General features: G+C 38.1%; 5 protein-coding genes across 9 annotated transcripts; all 5 read left to right on the top strand.

The window, feature by feature from the left end:
* Positions 1-4: 4 nt before the first annotated feature.
* On the top strand, positions 5-5,071 carry LOC121901197 (UDP-glucuronosyltransferase 2A2-like). Of its 5 annotated transcripts, none has more exons than XM_042417926.1 (3): positions 5-428; positions 675-746; positions 2,824-5,071. In XM_042417926.1, the coding sequence occupies exon 3, from the start codon at positions 2,850-2,852 to the stop codon at positions 4,425-4,427; it is 1,578 nt and encodes a 525-aa protein (XP_042273860.1). In that variant the 5' UTR covers positions 5-428; positions 675-746; positions 2,824-2,849; the 3' UTR covers positions 4,428-5,071. The 5 variants fall into 5 exon arrangements, with proteins under 5 accessions (XP_042273860.1, XP_042273858.1, XP_042273859.1 ...); XM_042417924.1 differs by having other exon boundaries at positions 621-746; XM_042417925.1 differs by having other exon boundaries at positions 5-492; positions 621-746.
* Positions 5,072-6,702: 1,631 nt separating this feature from the next.
* On the top strand, positions 6,703-7,770 carry LOC121901267 (UDP-glucuronosyltransferase 2B15-like). Its single transcript, XM_042417957.1, has 2 exons — positions 6,703-6,744; positions 6,841-7,770. Exons 1-2 carry the CDS (start codon positions 6,718-6,720, stop codon positions 7,687-7,689), a joined length of 876 nt encoding a protein of 291 aa, XP_042273891.1. The 5' UTR covers positions 6,703-6,717; the 3' UTR covers positions 7,690-7,770.
* A 451-nt stretch (positions 7,771-8,221) lies between these two features.
* LOC121901276 (UDP-glucuronosyltransferase 2B17-like) lies at positions 8,222-12,159 on the top strand. Its single transcript, XM_042417982.1, has 2 exons — positions 8,222-8,319; positions 9,934-12,159. The coding sequence occupies exon 2, from the start codon at positions 9,941-9,943 to the stop codon at positions 11,513-11,515; it is 1,575 nt and encodes a 524-aa protein (XP_042273916.1). The 5' UTR covers positions 8,222-8,319; positions 9,934-9,940; the 3' UTR covers positions 11,516-12,159.
* A 1,043-nt stretch (positions 12,160-13,202) lies between these two features.
* Positions 13,203-14,865, top strand: LOC121901269 (UDP-glucuronosyltransferase 2B15-like). Its single transcript, XM_042417969.1, has one exon. It carries the CDS (start codon positions 13,203-13,205, stop codon positions 14,775-14,777), a length of 1,575 nt encoding a protein of 524 aa, XP_042273903.1. The 3' UTR covers positions 14,778-14,865.
* Positions 14,866-15,236: 371 nt separating this feature from the next.
* Positions 15,237-19,928, top strand: LOC121901260 (UDP-glucuronosyltransferase 2B17-like). Its single transcript, XM_042417944.1, has 2 exons — positions 15,237-15,405; positions 17,020-19,928. Exon 2 carries the CDS (start codon positions 17,027-17,029, stop codon positions 18,602-18,604), a length of 1,578 nt encoding a protein of 525 aa, XP_042273878.1. The 5' UTR covers positions 15,237-15,405; positions 17,020-17,026; the 3' UTR covers positions 18,605-19,928.
* Position 19,929: the final 1 nt, after the last annotated feature.

Genomic DNA, 19,929 nt, shown 5'->3' with positions numbered 1-19,929 from the left:
AACTGTGGCAAATTCTCCAAGATGCAGGAACAACCAACCTGCCAAGTACCTTAAAAAACTGTGTGCAGGTGTACCGAGGAGTGTGGTCACACAAAGTATTGATTTCATCTAGGTTTCTTCTGTTTACTGAACTTTGTATGGAGTTAATTGATAAATAAAAACTATTCATAGTATTGTTTCCATGAAGTGACATCCTCACTTTATTTTTAGTGCCTAAAACTTTTTCATTACTATATATATTCCTCAGGACACTAGCTGGATAATTGATATAGATGTATTTAAGGTGGTTAACACAATCAGCTTCAGGTGTTGCTGCTTTGTGTCACAGCCTTTGCCTATGCCCAATTATCTGGTTTGTACTTTTTGCAGCACATTTTGGTTTATGTTAAGTGAAAAGGTGACACTTGACAATACTGGAACAACAAATGGTGAGCTGTAAAGAACTGTACAATTAATCTGAACTGTTTGTTTGTCTACATACTGAGCAAACAGGTACTACATTGTGTTATACTTGTATTTTTAGTAGCATGTTTGACTTCCTTAAAATGACTCACTTAAGTATGCCAACATTTTGCCCAAGAGGCGGAGTTTCTATCTCAAGGGTGTTGTCTTCTTTGCAGATACTATGATTCTATAGCCTTGATCTGTGCCTGCCTTTTATTACATATCCCAAGCTTCAGATAACGTCGTCTAAACGTTTTGACTGTTGGCTCTTTCATCTAGCACCTGACCAAAGACGCAGCTGAGTGAGTTTTATTCTTTATAGTTTTACAGCTTGATAATATTGTCTTGTAGTTTGAGATTTTTTTCAAATCTATTTGTCCAAATTCTACTGCTTTACAAAGAATACAGTGTGTCTGTTGTTACATTAAATGCTAAATGCATAATAAATCTCATACATAAGTATAATCACAGTAAATAAACTTTCCTGCAGATTACTTTGGAGTTCCGCCTCATTACACTGTAAAGAGTGAACTTCCCTTAAAGCAGTGGTTCTCAAACTTTTTCATATCAAGGACCCCTAAACTGACACAAATTAAACAAAGGACCCCATCTGATAAGATTTTTGCTTTTAGATGTTTTATTACAAAAAGTGTATGAAACCCATGACCAAAATAGTCATACATTCTGTCATTTTGCTACTTATGGATGGAATTATAGTGAAAATAAATTATTCCTATTTTTTCTGGGGACCACCTGGAACACCCTCAATGACCCCTGGGGGTCCCTGGACCCCACTTTGAGAACCACTGCCTTAAAGAGGCAAGAATTTAAGGTGGTAAGATTAGCAGAAGTGATGTCAGTGGTGAGGCAAATGTTGCAACAAAATGTTTTAAAAAATCAGGAAGTGGTTTTTCAGTTCCACTAAACTCTGCACAGTCCTGACAGCAGCACCCAGAAGATTTTACTTTAAGATTGCTATTGAGAATAGTCTGTCACAAGACAGTGATCTTCGAATGACAGTTGTAAAAGTCTTAATATATGGAGTGCAAAGACACCATATTGAAAAATTGAAAAGTAAATATCTTAAGCCTGTCTAATAGCTTTTGGAACATAAACTTTACAGTTGAAATGGTCATTTTACCAAATCAACAACTAAAGCTCATAATTCAAAATTGTAGAATTATGAAATTTGTTCTTTTCGCTGTATTACTGCTGAGTGAGTTTGGAGTTTGATATATAATGCATGCAGTATATTTATGTGATGTAGAGTCCTCATTGTACATTGAACATACAACACTCACTGCTCTCCTGAGTGGTGTATTGAGGTATCTGTAAGTATACTTTCACACAAAAGGCACACTTTATATTCCACAGTTTACAAATGATGTTAAAAAGTTATTCTTCTTTTGACTGCTTAATCAGTTAGTGCACCATCCAAAGTATACTGTTTGTGTGCAAATTTAAAATCTAATGTTTTTCACTGGCCAAATCTTGCATCTTAAATAAATAATGACAGAATTTTCTGCCTGTGTAAAAGGTAAAACGTATGCAGCACACCACTTTACAAAGTAAATATTTGCTTTTGACATTGCTTCCCTGGCTTAACGCACAACGATGACCAAGCTTCCCCTATAAGTGTCGAGAAGCTCATGTAACAACTCTGCTGAGGGTGGGACAAAAGAAACCAGGAAATGTTTTACAGTCCCGACAGTTTGACTTCAGTTCTTTATGGCCTGCTTTGTTTGGTTCTTAACTATCTGCGGAGAGGGTTTGTTGACATTAGTGCCAGGAAAGTTTTCACTGTAAGCTTGACCTTTACAGATCTTGTTTTTACCACGAGAAAACAGTGAGTAATGTCTGTCGTGCAAGTTGTAAACAGCTGTTCAGTACTGAAGGAGAAACATTTGTTTCTAGCTTTTGTCAGCTAATGTTACTAATTAGCCTGGAGATTTTATTGAATCAAATCTATTGTCAAAGGATTAGACATCAAATCAACATGAAAATCGGTACATGGGATTTGTTTTACAGGGATTACGTGTTTTCTTAGAGGGAAGCTCTAATATATAATATTTCTTGTATGCAGTTATGCACAGTTATGGTTATAAAAACACCATTGCTCAGGGAGATTGCAAACAGAGCTCTTGGCACTGAACAGAACTCTAATTTCCTGAGAGAGGCCCCATGTGCTTTATCCACGTGAGAGCAGTCAGAGGGATTTTTTTTATGCATGAATAAAGAGACAATTAAAAAGAACATTGTTGAAGCACTCTGTTTTGGACAGCCTCCACCAGGAACACTATCCATCATTATGTGCACATGTTTTCTTGAATCTATTAGTGACAGCTATCTGACTTTTGTTCTTTTTCTTTTCTATTTCAGACAACTCCGTTTCAGAAGATTTGAAGATGTTTTTTTCATTGGCCTCTATCATCTCTCTTTTGGCTGTCATTATTCCAGCTGCACACAGTGGGAAAGTTCTGGTATTTCCGCATGATGGCAGCCACTGGGTGAACATGAGAGTACTTGTTGAGGAGCTGCATTCAAGAGGGCACAGTGTGACAGTAATTCGCGCTGCAGACAGCTGGTACATCAGTGAAACCTCTCCATTCTACCGTACTGTCACACTGGATATTTCTGGTGGTGGAAATGAGGATTTTTTTCGTCTCTTTGTCTCTGAAGTTATTAAAATTAAAAGAAGCAAGGGGTCTGCGTGGGCCCATTTTGCTTTAGATATGGAGTTAAAAGACAAGTTCTTTGAATTACACAGGAAAGTCTCTGAAGTGGTCATGTACATGTTTGAAAATAAAGAGTTAATGAAGTCCTTTCAAGACGCCAAGTATGATGCGGTTTTGACAGATCCTGCTAATGGAGGAGGAGTAATGCTGGCTCACTATCTTGGATTGCCATTAGTATTCAATGCTCGATGGACTGTTCATGGTGAAGCACATTTTGCAATTGCACCTTCTCCGCTCTCTTATGTCCCACTTCCACCTTCAGAATTAACAGATCAAATGACGTTCCTTGAGAGGGTCAAAAACATGTTTTTTTATACCATGAGGATGCGTCTGTATAAACAGACTGTTGGACCGCATTATTCTGCATTGTCCACTCGTTACTTTGGTCCAGATGTAGACTACTTCTCCCTGTTCCAGGCAGCAGACCTGTGGCTCATGAGAGTGGACTTTGTGTTTGAGTTTCCTCGTCCCACCATGCCTAATGTCATCTATATGGGAGGGTTCCAGTGTAAACCTGCAAAACCTCTGCCTCAACACTTGGAGGAGTTTGTCCAGAGTTCAGGGGAACATGGAGTCATCATTATGTCTCTGGGGACTTTAATTGCAGAGCTTCCCCATGACTTAGCTGATGAGATAGCTGCAGCTTTTGCCACATTACCTCAGAAAGTCATCTGGAGGTATAAAGGTGACAGACCAGCCACTCTGGGCAACAACACTTTACTAGCTGACTGGATGCCACAGAATGACCTGTTAGGACATCCCAAGATGAAACTGTTGGTGAGTCATGGAGGAACAAACGGAATCTATGAGGCTATATATCACGGTATTCCGATTGTAGGCATTCCCTTTGTGTTCGATCAAGCTGACAACCTCTCTAGACTGAAAGCAAAGGGTGTGGCAAAGGTTTTGGATGTTTCTGAATTGGATAGAAAAACATTTCAGAATACCATTCAGGAAATCCTGAATGACCCCTCCTACAGGATGAACATGCAGAGATTCTCCAGGCTGCACAGAGATCAGCCAATGAAGCCACTGGATAGAGCCCTCTTCTGGATAGAGTTTGTCATGAGACATAAAGGAGCAGCTCACCTGAGAACAGAGTCCTACAAACTGCCCTGGTATTCCTACCACTCTGTAGATGTCATATTATTTTTAGTAACAATTGCTCTTCTTGTTTTGTTCATTTTTGCTGGGTTAGTGTGCTCGTGCTTCAGACTGTGTTTGAAAAGAAAAGTGAAATCTGACTAACCAGTAGAGATGCTTCATGGTTAATTTTCATATTGGTGAATATGTTGCTATATTACAGTCAATGTGGCTGTGATCAGTAAAAAAAATTGAAAGAAATGAGTAGATATACATTTTTTTGACTGTGTTTTGTGTCAGCTGCAAGTTCCCTATCAAGAAAAATATCTACTGTAAATAAATAAATATAACTGCCAGTTTTAACTGTTAACTTGTAAGAGTGAAGTGTGTTTGATACAGTTTTAGGTTAATCAATATTTTTCAAATCCCATTATCACTGAGTATTTCTGTGACGTCATGTCACATTGCCATACCTTGGCTTTTGCTGAAACACCGCCCCTGCTGTAAAAAATGAAATATAACTGCCAGTTTTAACTGTTAACTTGTAAGAGTGAAGTGTGTTTGATTACTTTGTCACTTGTCAACATTTGCTTTTGGATGTAACCAAATGAAAGTTAGAATTATCTCAGCTAATGCAAACTACCAGAAGACTACTAGAATAACTTGATGAATGAAAATGAAATGAGCTAAGATAGAAATTTCAACTCTGCTGTATTGTGTTTTACTGTAGACTGCATTATGCTGAAAGCAAACTGTTAAAGGAAAGATCCTGAAATATTTAAAGGACTGACAATAAAATATTAAAACCATGTGGAGTGTAAGACCAGAAAAATAATGCACTTTCATTACTTTCAGGTTTCTTGCAATAGACATATTTTAGAAATTGACCTAAATGAGAGTTTGTTGACACTTTTATCAGTCAGAAGGTGATGTTGTTTGGTCATTTACAGTATTTTCTTAGGCTGTTAAAGAGGAATACCAGCTACCTAAAAAATCACACTTTCCCGAAGACAACACAACATAGCGGCCAAGTTACACCTGAGCATTATAGGCCATATCAGAAAACTCCTAGTTGGTTACACCATTAAGGCATGTAGTTGTTGCTTTTTATTGGGAGACAGAATAATGGACTTGCAATAAAATTTACAATTCAAACTGAAACTTTATCCCAATCTGAAGCTTTTATGTAACTAAATACTTGTAACACGGGAAAATAACCCTGCAGTTTCTAAGTTATTTTGTCTCCCAGCCGTTTAGTTTGGTTACCAATGTTTGCTTAGAATTAAACACTGTGGACTATATTATCTCTTCCTTGTACTTTCTTATCACCTGAGCGTTAAAGAACATGACATTGTTGTACCAAAGTCCTACTCAAATTGGAACCTGGAAGGACTAACACGTGTTTTGCTCTCTGGCAAAGGAGAAATATTGAAAAACAAATACATTGGCAAAGAAGGTAATATTGGCATTTTTTAAAAATCTTTCACCAATAGAAATGATACCGCTATTTTGGAATTAGAAATTGTGCATATTTCTAATATTTAACTGACATACAATACTGTTACACTTTTTCTTGTTGCTCCAGTGGTTTAGATAATCTCAGGTGTAAAGGTTGCATGCTAGTTAGTAAATACTGTAAATGTTAAACAAGTATAGCAGGCTTCACATACTACTGCAACATTATTAAAAGCTTAAAATGTACACAATTATGAAACTTTTTTTTCACAAACCACTGATCAAACAATCCTTTAAATTTAAGTGATTTATTTTGATTTATAGAAAAGGCTACTTGTATTGACATTTGGGTTTTTGATGAGATATAATATGCTTTCTCCCCAACTTTAGAACAAAAATGCATCAGCCCTGGGTCTGGATCACGCTCTACCTGCTCTGCCCAAGTGTAGTTTATGGTGGGAAAGTGCTTGTTTATCCAGTGGACGGGAGCCACTGGGTGAACATGAAGGTCATTATTGAGGAACTACATTCAAGGGGCCACGAGGTCTCTGTTGTGCGAACGTCAGATAGCTGGTACATCAAGGAAACCTCCCCATTCTATACTTCAATTACACTCAATATTGAGTCTGGATTTAATGAAGACTTTGTAACTACATTTGTGACCCAGTTGCTTAAAATCCAGAGGGAGGGAAAGTCTGCCTGGACACGTTTTAAACTGGAAATGGAATCAGGACAAGCGGCCTCTGAGATACATGAGAAAACATGCAAAATGCTTGAGCTGCTTTTTGAAGACAAAGATCTGATACAGTCTCTACAGGATGCAAAATATGACCTTGTCCTGACGGACCCTGTTACACCAGGGGGTATTATACTTGCCCACTACTTTAGGTTACCATTTGTTTTCAATGTCAGATGGACTAGTCATGGTGAAGGCCATTTTTCAATTGCGCCCTCTCCTCTCTCTTATGTTCCACTGACAGGGACTGAACTTTCAGAAAAAATGACCTTTCTTGAGAGACTTACTAACATGATCGTATTTGGCTTCACAAAATATCAAACTGCACATTATATCAAACCACATTATGTTGGCTTAATTGAAAAATATTTAGGTCCAGATGTAGACTACATCTCCCTGTTCCAGGCAGCAGACCTGTGGCTCATGAGAGTGGACTTTGTGTTTGAGTTTCCTCGTCCCACCATGCCTAATGTTATCTATATGGGAGGGTTCCAGTGTAAACCTGCAAAACCTCTGCCTCAACACTTGGAGGAGTTTGTCCAGAGTTCAGGGGAACATGGAGTCATCATTATGTCTCTGGGGACTTTAATTGCAGAGCTTCCCCATGACTTAGCTGATGAGATAGCTGCAGCTTTTGCCAAGTTACCCCAGAAAGTCATCTGGAGGTATAAAGGTGACAGACCAGCCACTCTGGGCAACAACACTCGACTAGTTGACTGGATGCCACAGAGTGACCTTTTAGGACATCCCAAAACTAAGCTATTTGTGGCTCATGGAGGAACAAACGGTGTTCAAGAAGCGATCTACCATGGAGTTCCTATACTAGGGCTTCCATTGATTTTTGATCAACGTGATAATCTATTAAGAATTGAAATAAGAGGAGCAGGAAAGATAATTGATATTTTTACTATGAATCACGACATCTTTCTCCAGGGTATTCAGGAAGTCCTGAATGACCCCTCCTACAGGATGAACATGCAGAGACTCTCCAGGCTGCACAAAGATCAGCCCATGAGGCCACTAAATAGAGCCCTCTTCTGGATAGAGTTTGTCATGAGACATAAAGGAGCAGCTCACCTGAGAACAGAGTCCTACAAACTGCCCTGGTATTCCTACCACTCTGTAGATGTCATATTATTTTTAGTAACAGTTGCTCTTCTTATTTTGTTCATTTTTGCTGGGTTAGTGTGCTCATGCTTCAGACTGTGTTTGAAAAGAAAGGTGAAATCTGACTAACCAGGAGAGATGCTTCATTGTTAATTTTCATATTGGTTAATATGTTGTTATATTACAGTCAATTTGGCTGTGATCAGTAAAAAAAAAAAAGAAAAATTGAAAGGAGTAGATGTTTTAAAGATATCACCTTTGTTGACTGTGTTTTGTGTCAGCTGCAAGTTTCCTATTGAGAAAAATATCTACTGTAAAACATAATTGGGGTATGACAAGTATGGCAGTTGCCATAGCTTGGAATCAGTTTAAAAAATAAAAATGAGAACTAATATCCCTTGTATTACCTTAAAATTGATCATTTATGCTCAACAAAACGTAAACATGTATCTACAACATCTGGAATGCAGTGAAGTGAAGCAGCGTTGCCAGCTGTTGTTCCTGAGCAGCTGCTCAGCCAGGCGGCTAACACTACAACCATAACCGAGCCTACAGCTGCAGATACTGCTAGCCGAACAGCTACAGCAGTCTGAGTCGGTGACACATGAAGGATGAAGACTGACTAACCAACCTCAATACTGAGAGAGAGTGAGAGAGAGAGAGAGAGAGAGAGAGAGAGAGAGAGGGAAAGAGAGCAGTTGGGAGGAATGGAGTTATGATTAAAAATTTCACTCAGTTTTACAAGTGTCGCTACTAACGGTGAGTAAATCCGACAGAGATACGGAAGTTGAGCCACAAAATTGTGCATCAAGCTAAATCAGCTGGGGGAGAGAGTGTGTGTTCATATTACTGTTATTGTGCACTGTCAGATATTACATATAATGATGCTTTGGCAACATTGTTCTTGAAACTTTAATGCCAATAAATCATAATATATCATAAGCCAGTGATTTGACTCATCACTGGCTTATGATTGCAAATGATGATAAAAGAAAAACGAAACTATATCCGTGGTAACCGCAAAAACTATTCATTTAAACTCGGCATCTAATTGAGACTGACCTTTATTAATCAAAACGTCTAGATATACCGGGCCAGTGACACTGACTCGGCTTTTAAATACAGTTTTAGGTTAATCAATATTTTTCAAATCCCATTATCACTGAGTATTTCTGTGACGTCATGTCACATTGCCATACCTTGGCTTTTGCTGAAACACCGCCCCTGCTGTAAAAAAAAATGAAATATAACTGTCAGTTTTAACTGTTAACTTGTAAGAGTGAAGTGTGTTGTAAGTGTGTTTGATTACTTTGTCACTTGTCAACATTTGCTTTTGGATGTAACCAAATGAAAGTTAGAATTATCTCAGCTAATGCAAACTACCAGAAGACTACTAGAATAACTTGATGAATGACAATGAAATGAGCTAAGATAGAAATTTCAACTCTGCTGTATTGTGTTTTACTGTAGACTGCATTATGCTGAAAGCAAACTGTTAAAGGAAAGATCCTGAAATATTTAAAGGACTGACAATAAAATATTAAAACCATGTGGAGTGTAAGACGAGAAAAATAATGCACTTTCATTACTTTCAGGTTTCTTGCAATAGACATATTTTAGAAATTGACCTAAATGAGAGTTTGTTGACACTTTTATCAGTCAGAAGGTGATGTTGTTTGGTCATTTACAGTATTTTCTTAGGCTGTTAAAGAGGAATACCAGCTACCTAAAAAATCACACTTTCCCGAAGACAACACAACATAGCGGCCAAGTTACACCTGAGCATTATAGGCCATATCAGAAAACTCCTAGTTGGTTACACCATTAAGGCATGTAGTTGTTGCTTTTTATTGGGAGACAGAATAATGGACTTGCAATAAAATTTACAATTCAAACTGAAACTTTATCCCAATCTGAAGCTTTTATGTAACTAAATACTTGTAACACGGGAAAATAACCCTGCAGTTTCTAAGTTATTTTGTCTCCCAGCCTTTTAGTTTGGTTACCAATGTTTGCTTAGAGTTAAACACTGTGGACTATATTATCTCTTCCTTGTACTTTCTTATCACCTGAGCGTTAAAGAACATGACATTGTTGTACCAAAGTCCTACTCAAATTGGAACCTGGAAGGACTAACACGTGTTTTGCTCTCTGGCAAAGGAGAAATATTGAAAAACAAATACATTGGCAAACTACTACAGCAGGCTTCACATACTACTGCAAAATTAATAAAAGCTTAAAATGTACACAAACCACTGACATAAACATAATCCTATATATTTAAGTATATATTTTTTTTATTTTATAAAAAAGCTACTTGTATTGACATTTATATTTTTGATGAGATATAATATGCTTTCTTCCCAACTTTAGAACAAAAATGCATCAGCCCTGGGTCTGGATCACGCTCTACCTGCTCTGCACAAGTGTAGTTTATGGTGGGAAAGTGCTTGTTTATCCAGTGGACGGGAGCCACTGGGTGAACATGAAGGTCATTATTGAGGAACTACATTCAAGGGGCCACGAGGTCTCTGTTGTGCGAACGTCAGACAGCTGGTACATCAAGGAAACCTCCCCATTCTATACTTCAATTACAATTGATATTGAGTCTGGATTTGATGAAGACTTTATAATTACATTTATGACCCAGTTGTTTAAAATCCAGAGGGAGGGAAAGTCTGCCTGGACACGTTTTAAACTGGAAATGGAATCAGGACAAGCGGCCTCTGAGATTCATGAGAAAACATGCAAAATGCTTGAGCTGCTTTTTGAAGACAAAGATCTGATACGGTCTCTACAGGATGCAAAATATGACCTTTTCCTGACGGACCCCATTACACCAGGGGGTGTTATACTTGCCCACTACTTAAGGTTACCACTTGTTTTCAATGTCAGATGGACTAGTCATGGTGAAGGCCATTTTTCAATTGCGCCCTCTCCTCTCTCTTATGTTCCACTGACAGGGACTGAACTTTCAGATAAAATGACTTTTCTTGAGAGACTTACTAACATGATCGTATTTGGCTTCACAAAATATCAAATTGCACATTATATCACGCCACATTATGTTGGCTTTGTTAAAAAATATTTAGGTCCAGATGTAGACTACATCTCCCTCTTCCAGGCAGCAGACCTGTGGCTCATGAGAGTGGACTTTGTGTTTGAGTTTCCTCGTCCCACCATGCCTAATGTTATCTATATGGGAGGGTTCCAGTGTAAACCTGCAAAACCTCTGCCTCAACACTTGGAGGAGTTTGTCCAGAGTTCAGGGGAACATGGAGTCATCATTATGTCTCTGGGGACTTTAATTGCAGAGCTTCCCCATGACTTAGCTGATGAGATAGCTGCAGCTTTTGCCACATTACCTCAGAAAGTCATCTGGAGGTATAAAGGTGACAGACCAGCCACTCTGGGCAACAACACTTTACTAGCTGACTGGATGCCACAGAATGACCTGTTAGGACATCCCAAGATGAAACTGTTGGTGAGTCATGGAGGAACAAACGGAATCTATGAGGCTATATATCACGGTATTCCGATTGTAGGCATTCCCTTTGTGTTCGATCAAGCTGACAACCTCTCTAGACTGAAAGCAAAGGGTGTGGCAAAGGTTTTGGATGTTTCTGAATTGGATAGAAAAACATTTCAGAATACCATTCAGGAAATCCTGAATGACCCCTCCTACAGGATGAACATGCAGAGATTCTCCAGGCTGCACAGAGATCAGCCAATGAAGCCACTGGATAGAGCCCTCTTCTGGATAGAGTTTGTCATGAGACATAAAGGAGCAGCTCACCTGAGAACAGAGTCCTACAAACTGCCCTGGTATTCCTACCACTCTGTAGATGTCATATTATTTTTAGTAACAATTGCTCTTCTTGTTTTGTTCATTTTTGCTGGGTTAGTGTGCTCGTGCTTCAGACTGTGTTTGAAAAGAAAAGTGAAATCTGACTAACCAGTAGAGATGCTTCATGGTTAATTTTCATATTGGTGAATATGTTGCTATATTACAGTCAATGTGGCTGTGATCAGTAAAAAAAATTGAAAGAAATGAGTAGATATACATTTTTTTGACTGTGTTTTGTGTCAGCTGCAAGTTCCCTATCAAGAAAAATATCTACTGTAAATAAATAAATATAACTGCCAGTTTTAACTGTTAACTTGTAAGAGTGAAGTGTGTTTGATACAGTTTTAGGTTAATCAATATTTTTCAAATCCCATTATCACTGAGTATTTCTGTGACGTCATGTCACATTGCCATACCTTGGCTTTTGCTGAAACACCGCCCCTGCTGTAAAAAATGAAATATAACTGCCAGTTTTAACTGTTAACTTGTAAGAGTGAAGTGTGTTTGATTACTTTGTCACTTGTCAACATTTGCTTTTGGATGTAACCAAATGAAAGTTAGAATTATCTCAGCTAATGCAAACTACCAGAAGACTACTAGAATAACTTGATGAATGAAAATGAAATGAGCTAAGATAGAAATTTCAACTCTGCTGTATTGTGTTTTACTGTAGACTGCATTATGCTGAAAGCAAACTGTTAAAGGAAAGATCCTGAAATATTTAAAGGACTGACAATAAAATATTAAAACCATGTGGAGTGTAAGACCAGAAAAATAATGCACTTTCATTACTTTCAGGTTTCTTGCAATAGACATATTTTAGAAATTGACCTAAATGAGAGTTTGTTGACACTTTTATCAGTCAGAAGGTGATGTTGTTTGGTCATTTACAGTATTTTCTTAGGCTGTTAAAGAGGAATACCAGCTACCTAAAAAATCACACTTTCCCGAAGACAACACAACATAGCGGCCAAGTTACACCTGAGCATTATAGGCCATATCAGAAAACTCCTAGTTGGTTACACCATTAAGGCATGTAGTTGTTGCTTTTTATTGGGAGACAGAATAATGGACTTGCAATAAAATTTACAATTCAAACTGAAACTTTATCCCAATCTGAAGCTTTTATGTAACTAAATACTTGTAACACGGGAAAATAACCCTGCAGTTTCTAAGTTATTTTGTCTCCCAGCCGTTTAGTTTGGTTACCAATGTTTGCTTAGAATTAAACACTGTGGACTATATTATCTCTTCCTTGTACTTTCTTATCACCTGAGCGTTAAAGAACATGACATTGTTGTACCAAAGTCCTACTCAAATTGGAACCTGGAAGGACTAACACGTGTTTTGCTCTCTGGCAAAGGAGAAATATTGAAAAACAAATACATTGGCAAAGAAGGTAATATTGGCATTTTTTAAAAATCTTTCACCAATAGAAATGATACCGCTATTTTGGAATTAGAAATTGTGCATATTTCTAATATTTAACTGACATACAATACTGTTACACTTTTTCTTGTTGCTCCAGTGGTTTAGATAATCTCAGGTGTAAAGGTTGCATGCTAGTTAGTAAATACTGTAAATGTTAAACAAGTATAGCAGGCTTCACATACTACTGCAACATTATTAAAAGCTTAAAATGTACACAATTATGAAACTTTTTTTTCACAAACCACTGATCAAACAATCCTTTAAATTTAAGTGATTTATTTTGATTTATAGAAAAGGCTACTTGTATTGACATTTGGGTTTTTGATGAGATATAATATGCTTTCTCCCCAACTTTAGAACAAAAATGCATCAGCCCTGGGTCTGGATCACGCTCTACCTGCTCTGCCCAAGTGTAGTTTATGGTGGGAAAGTGCTTGTTTATCCAGTGGACGGGAGCCACTGGGTGAACATGAAGGTCATTATTGAGGAACTACATTCAAGGGGCCACGAGGTCTCTGTTGTGCGAACGTCAGATAGCTGGTACATCAAGGAAACCTCCCCATTCTATACTTCAATTACACTCAATATTGAGTCTGGATTTAATGAAGACTTTGTAACTACATTTGTGACCCAGTTGCTTAAAATCCAGAGGGAGGGAAAGTCTGCCTGGACACGTTTTAAACTGGAAATGGAATCAGGACAAGCGGCCTCTGAGATACATGAGAAAACATGCAAAATGCTTGAGCTGCTTTTTGAAGACAAAGATCTGATACAGTCTCTACAGGATGCAAAATATGACCTTGTCCTGACGGACCCTGTTACACCAGGGGGTATTATACTTGCCCACTACTTTAGGTTACCATTTGTTTTCAATGTCAGATGGACTAGTCATGGTGAAGGCCATTTTTCAATTGCGCCCTCTCCTCTCTCTTATGTTCCACTGACAGGGACTGAACTTTCAGAAAAAATGACCTTTCTTGAGAGACTTACTAACATGATCGTATTTGGCTTCACAAAATATCAAACTGCACATTATATCAAACCACATTATGTTGGCTTAATTGAAAAATATTTAGGTCCAGATGTAGACTACATCTCCCTGTTCCAGGCAGCAGACCTGTGGCTCATGAGAGTGGACTTTGTGTTTGAGTTTCCTCGTCCCACCATGCCTAATGTTATCTATATGGGAGGGTTCCAGTGTAAACCTGCAAAACCTCTGCCTCAACACTTGGAGGAGTTTGTCCAGAGTTCAGGGGAACATGGAGTCATCATTATGTCTCTGGGGACTTTAATTGCAGAGCTTCCCCATGACTTAGCTGATGAGATAGCTGCAGCTTTTGCCAAGTTACCCCAGAAAGTCATCTGGAGGTATAAAGGTGACAGACCAGCCACTCTGGGCAACAACACTCGACTAGTTGACTGGATGCCACAGAGTGACCTTTTAGGACATCCCAAAACTAAGCTATTTGTGGCTCATGGAGGAACAAACGGTGTTCAAGAAGCGATCTACCATGGAGTTCCTATACTAGGGCTTCCATTGATTTTTGATCAACGTGATAATCTATTAAGAATTGAAATAAGAGGAGCAGGAAAGATAATTGATATTTTTACTATGAATCACGACATCTTTCTCCAGGGTATTCAGGAAGTCCTGAATGACCCCTCCTACAGGATGAACATGCAGAGACTCTCCAGGCTGCACAAAGATCAGCCCATGAGGCCACTAGATAGAGCCCTCTTCTGGATAGAGTTTGTCATGAGACATAAAGGAGCAGCTCACCTGAGAACAGAGTCCTACAAACTGCCCTGGTATTCCTACCACTCTGTAGATGTCATATTATTTTTAGTAACAGTTGCTCTTCTTATTTTGTTCATTTTTGCTGGGTTAGTGTGCTCATGCTTCAGACTGTGTTTGAAAAGAAAGGTGAAATCTGACTAACCAGGAGAGATGCTTCATTGTTAATTTTCATATTGGTTAATATGTTGTTATATTACAGTCAATTTGGCTGTGATCAGTAAAAAAAAAAAAGAAAAATTGAAAGGAGTAGATGTTTTAAAGATATCACCTTTGTTGACTGTGTTTTGTGTCAGCTGCAAGTTTCCTATTGAGAAAAATATCTACTGTAAAACATAATTGGGGTATGACAAGTATGGCAGTTGCCATAGCTTGGAATCAGTTTAAAAAATAAAAATGAGAACTAATATCCCTTGTATTACCTTAAAATTGATCATTTATGCTCAACAAAACGTAAACATGTATCTACAACATCTGGAATGCAGTGAAGTGAAGCAGCGTTGCCAGCTGTTGTTCCTGAGCAGCTGCTCAGCCAGGCGGCTAACACTACAACCATAACCGAGCCTACAGCTGCAGATACTGCTAGCCGAACAGCTACAGCAGTCTGAGTCGGTGACACATGAAGGATGAAGACTGACTAACCAACCTCAATACTGAGAGAGAGTGAGAGAGAGAGAGAGAGAGAGAGAGAGAGAGAGGGAAAGAGAGCAGTTGGGAGGAATGGAGTTATGATTAAAAATTTCACTCAGTTTTACAAGTGTCGCTACTAACGGTGAGTAAATCCGACAGAGATACGGAAGTTGAGCCACAAAATTGTGCATCAAGCTAAATCAGCTGGGGGAGAGAGTGTGTGTTCATATTACTGTTATTGTGCACTGTCAGATATTACATATAATGATGCTTTGGCAACATTGTTCTTGAAACTTTAATGCCAATAAATCATAATATATCATAAGCCAGTGATTTGACTCATCACTGGCTTATGATTGCAAATGATGATAAAAGAAAAACGAAACTATATCCGTGGTAACCGCAAAAACTATTCATTTAAACTCGGCATCTAATTGAGACTGACCTTTATTAATCAAAACGTCTAGATATACCGGGCCAGTGACACTGACTCGGCTTTTAAATACAGTTTTAGGTTAATCAATATTTTTCAAATCCCATTATCACTGAGTATTTCTGTGACGTCATGTCACATTGCCATACCTTGGCTTTTGCTGAAACACCGCCCCTGCTGTAAAAAAAAATGAAATATAACTGTCAGTTTTAACTGTTAACTTGTAAGAGTGAAGTGTGTTGTAAGTGTGTTTGATTACTTTGTCACTTGTCAACATTTGCTTTTGGATGTAACCAAATGAAAGTTAGAATTATCTCAGCTAATGCAAACTACCAGAAGACTACTAGAATAACTTGATGAATGACAATGAAATGAGCTAAGATAGAAATTTCAACTCTGCTGTATTGTGTTTTACTGTAGACTGCATTATGCTGAAAGCAAACTGTTAAAGGAAAGATCCTGAAATATTTAAAGGACTGACAATAAAATATTAAAACCATGTGGAGTGTAAGACGAGAAAAATAATGCACTTTCATTACTTTCAGGTTTCTTGCAATAGACATATTTTAGAAATTGACCTAAATGAGAGTTTGTTGACACTTTTATCAGTCAGAAGGTGATGTTGTTTGGTCATTTACAGTATTTTCTTAGGCTGTTAAAGAGGAATACCAGCTACCTAAAAAATCACACTTTCCCGAAGACAACACAACATAGCGGCCAAGTTACACCTGAGCATTATAGGCCATATCAGAAAACTCCTAGTTGGTTACACCATTAAGGCATGTAGTTGTTGCTTTTTATTGGGAGACAGAATAATGGACTTGCAATAAAATTTACAATTCAAACTGAAACTTTATCCCAATCTGAAGCTTTTATGTAACTAAATACTTGTAACACGGGAAAATAACCCTGCAGTTTCTAAGTTATTTTGTCTCCCAGCCTTTTAGTTTGGTTACCAATGTTTGCTTAGAGTTAAACACTGTGGACTATATTATCTCTTCCTTGTACTTTCTTATCACCTGAGCGTTAAAGAACATGACATTGTTGTACCAAAGTCCTACTCAAATTGGAACCTGGAAGGACTAACACGTGTTTTGCTCTCTGGCAAAGGAGAAATATTGAAAAACAAATACATTGGCAAACTACTACAGCAGGCTTCACATACTACTGCAAAATTAATAAAAGCTTAAAATGTACACAAACCACTGACATAAACATAATCCTATATATTTAAGTATATATTTTTTTTATTTTATAAAAAAGCTACTTGTATTGACATTTATATTTTTGATGAGATATAATATGCTTTCTTCCCAACTTTAGAACAAAAATGCATCAGCCCTGGGTCTGGATCACGCTCTACCTGCTCTGCACAAGTGTAGTTTATGGTGGGAAAGTGCTTGTTTATCCAGTGGACGGGAGCCACTGGGTGAACATGAAGGTCATTATTGAGGAACTACATTCAAGGGGCCACGAGGTCTCTGTTGTGCGAACGTCAGACAGCTGGTACATCAAGGAAACCTCCCCATTCTATACTTCAATTACAATTGATATTGAGTCTGGATTTGATGAAGACTTTATAATTACATTTATGACCCAGTTGTTTAAAATCCAGAGGGAGGGAAAGTCTGCCTGGACACGTTTTAAACTGGAAATGGAATCAGGACAAGCGGCCTCTGAGATTCATGAGAAAACATGCAAAATGCTTGAGCTGCTTTTTGAAGACAAAGATCTGATACGGTCTCTACAGGATGCAAAATATGACCTTTTCCTGACGGACCCCATTACACCAGGGGGTGTTATACTTGCCCACTACTTAAGGTTACCACTTGTTTTCAATGTCAGATGGACTAGTCATGGTGAAGGCCATTTTTCAATTGCGCCCTCTCCTCTCTCTTATGTTCCACTGACAGGGACTGAACTTTCAGATAAAATGACTTTTCTTGAGAGACTTACTAACATGATCGTATTTGGCTTCACAAAATATCAAATTGCACATTATATCACGCCACATTATGTTGGCTTTGTTAAAAAATATTTAGGTCCAGATGTAGACTACATCTCCCTCTTCCAGGCAGCAGACCTGTGGCTCATGAGAGTGGACTTTGTGTTTGAGTTTCCTCGTCCCACCATGCCTAATGTTATCTATATGGGAGGGTTCCAGTGTAAACCTGCAAAACCTCTGCCTCAACACTTGGAGGAGTTTGTCCAGAGTTCAGGGGAACATGGAGTCATCATTATGTCTCTGGGGACTTTAATTGCAGAGCTTCCCCATGACTTAGCTGATGAGATAGCTGCAGCTTTTGCCAAGTTACCCCAGAAAGTCATCTGGAGGTATAAAGGTGACAGACCAGCCACTCTGGGCAACAACACTCGACTAGTTGACTGGATGCCACAGAGTGACCTTTTAGGACATCCTAAGATGAAACTATTTGTAAGTCATGGAGGAACAAACAGCGTTCAAGAAGCAATCTACCATGGAGTTCCTATACTAGGGCTTCCATTGATTTTTGATCAACGTGATAATCTATTAAGAATTGAAATAAGAGGAGCAGGAAAGATAATTGATATTTTTACTATGAATCACGACATCTTTCTCCAGGGTATTCAGGAAGTCCTGAATGACCCCTCCTACAGGATGAACATGCAGAGACTCTCCAGGCTGCACAGAGATCAGCCAATGAAGCCGCTGGATAGAGCCCTCTTCTGGATAGAGTTTGTCATGAGACATAAAGGAGCAGCTCACCTGAGAACAGAGTCCTACAAACTGCCCTGGTATTCCTACCACTCTGTAGATGTGATGCTCTTCTTAGTTGGAGTTGTGCTGATTATTCTTGGTACTTTTGCTGCTTTTATAAAGTGTTTATGTTCCAAGCTGTGTCTGAGAACAAAAAGTAAATGTGATTAACAAAAAAAATCTAAGTAGTGTTAAACTGTAGATAATCTAAACTACAAATTCGCGACCATATGATAGTTATTTGAACTGTGATTATAGGGATAACAGAAATACACCTCCAGTGAGCTGCAAAAACATAGTTTGATTCTCCTAAAAAAAGAAAGTGCTCATTGAGTGCTTTATAATTCTTGTTTTATTGACAGTGAACAACAAATATGTTTAAAACTGATTATATTTGACTCACTATATTCTTACACTATTGTCATTTCACAGAACCAGTGCTCTGGATAAACAAACTGTAATAGTCTTAACAGCAAGATCCATCCTAGACATCCTAGAATGTGACCCAAGTTTGAATCATTTGTCATCCTCTGGACCTCGTTTTTGCTTCAAAAGAGTCAAAAATGTCAGAGATACTGTTGTCAGTTCTTTGTAAAAGGAACCTGCACAAACTAATTGTGGAAAAATAATGTGGAAAATGTGCACACTGTTCAAACACATTTGATACCAAGACATTTAATCACCCTCATTTTGGAAAGAAATATGATATAAAAGAAATCATTAACTGTCTCTCTACACATGTCATTTACATCTTGAAATGCCCATGTGGCTTAATGTACGAAGGCCAAACAAAGTGCCATCTCAAACTGAGAGTTGCTGAGCATAAGGTTGCCATTAGAAATGGAAATATGGATTATGCCATTGCGAGACACTACAAGGAGAAAAACCATCAGTCGGCTACTTCCTTCAAACTTAGTCCAAGAGGTGGTAATTTGATTAACAAGCTCTTAAGAAGGGAGGCATTTTGGATTTATGAACTGAATACTATTGAACCTTATGGACTTAATGAAACACTGGATTTGAGTTTTTATCTGTGATATGTAAATATTAACTTGTATCTCTCTCCACAGGCTATTTGGACTCTTAGGGAAAGATGAACCACTAGTTCCCCTGGTATTCACCATTCCCATTTAGTGGTTTAGAGGGACAGCTGTAGGATTGATAGTCTATTCTGCTAAGGAAATTTAGCTCATCCTATTCAGTCAGTTGTTGACGGGTGATAGTCTTTCTAATGAAGTTTAAATTATGTAAAATGGTGTAATTCTTGTAACTCTGTGTAATATTAATCATGTCATGTTTTTTGAAATACGTTTTTTTATTGTCATGCCCTTTTTTAAAATGCTCACTTTGAAAAAATGTAGACTGTGATAATTAGTCATGTGACTCAGATGTATTTATCACACCTGTGAGTACTCATGCAATTGTGATGAGCAAACCTGAAAAAGCTACAGGCAAAACCTGTTGTTTGCTCCTAATAAAGTCACAGTCAAGTCGTC

This window comes from Thunnus maccoyii, chromosome 1 (assembly GCF_910596095.1).
Source record: "Thunnus maccoyii chromosome 1, fThuMac1.1, whole genome shotgun sequence".
NCBI lineage: Eukaryota > Metazoa > Chordata > Actinopteri > Scombriformes > Scombridae > Thunnus > Thunnus maccoyii.
This window is presented reverse-complemented; position numbering and strand designations above follow the sequence as displayed.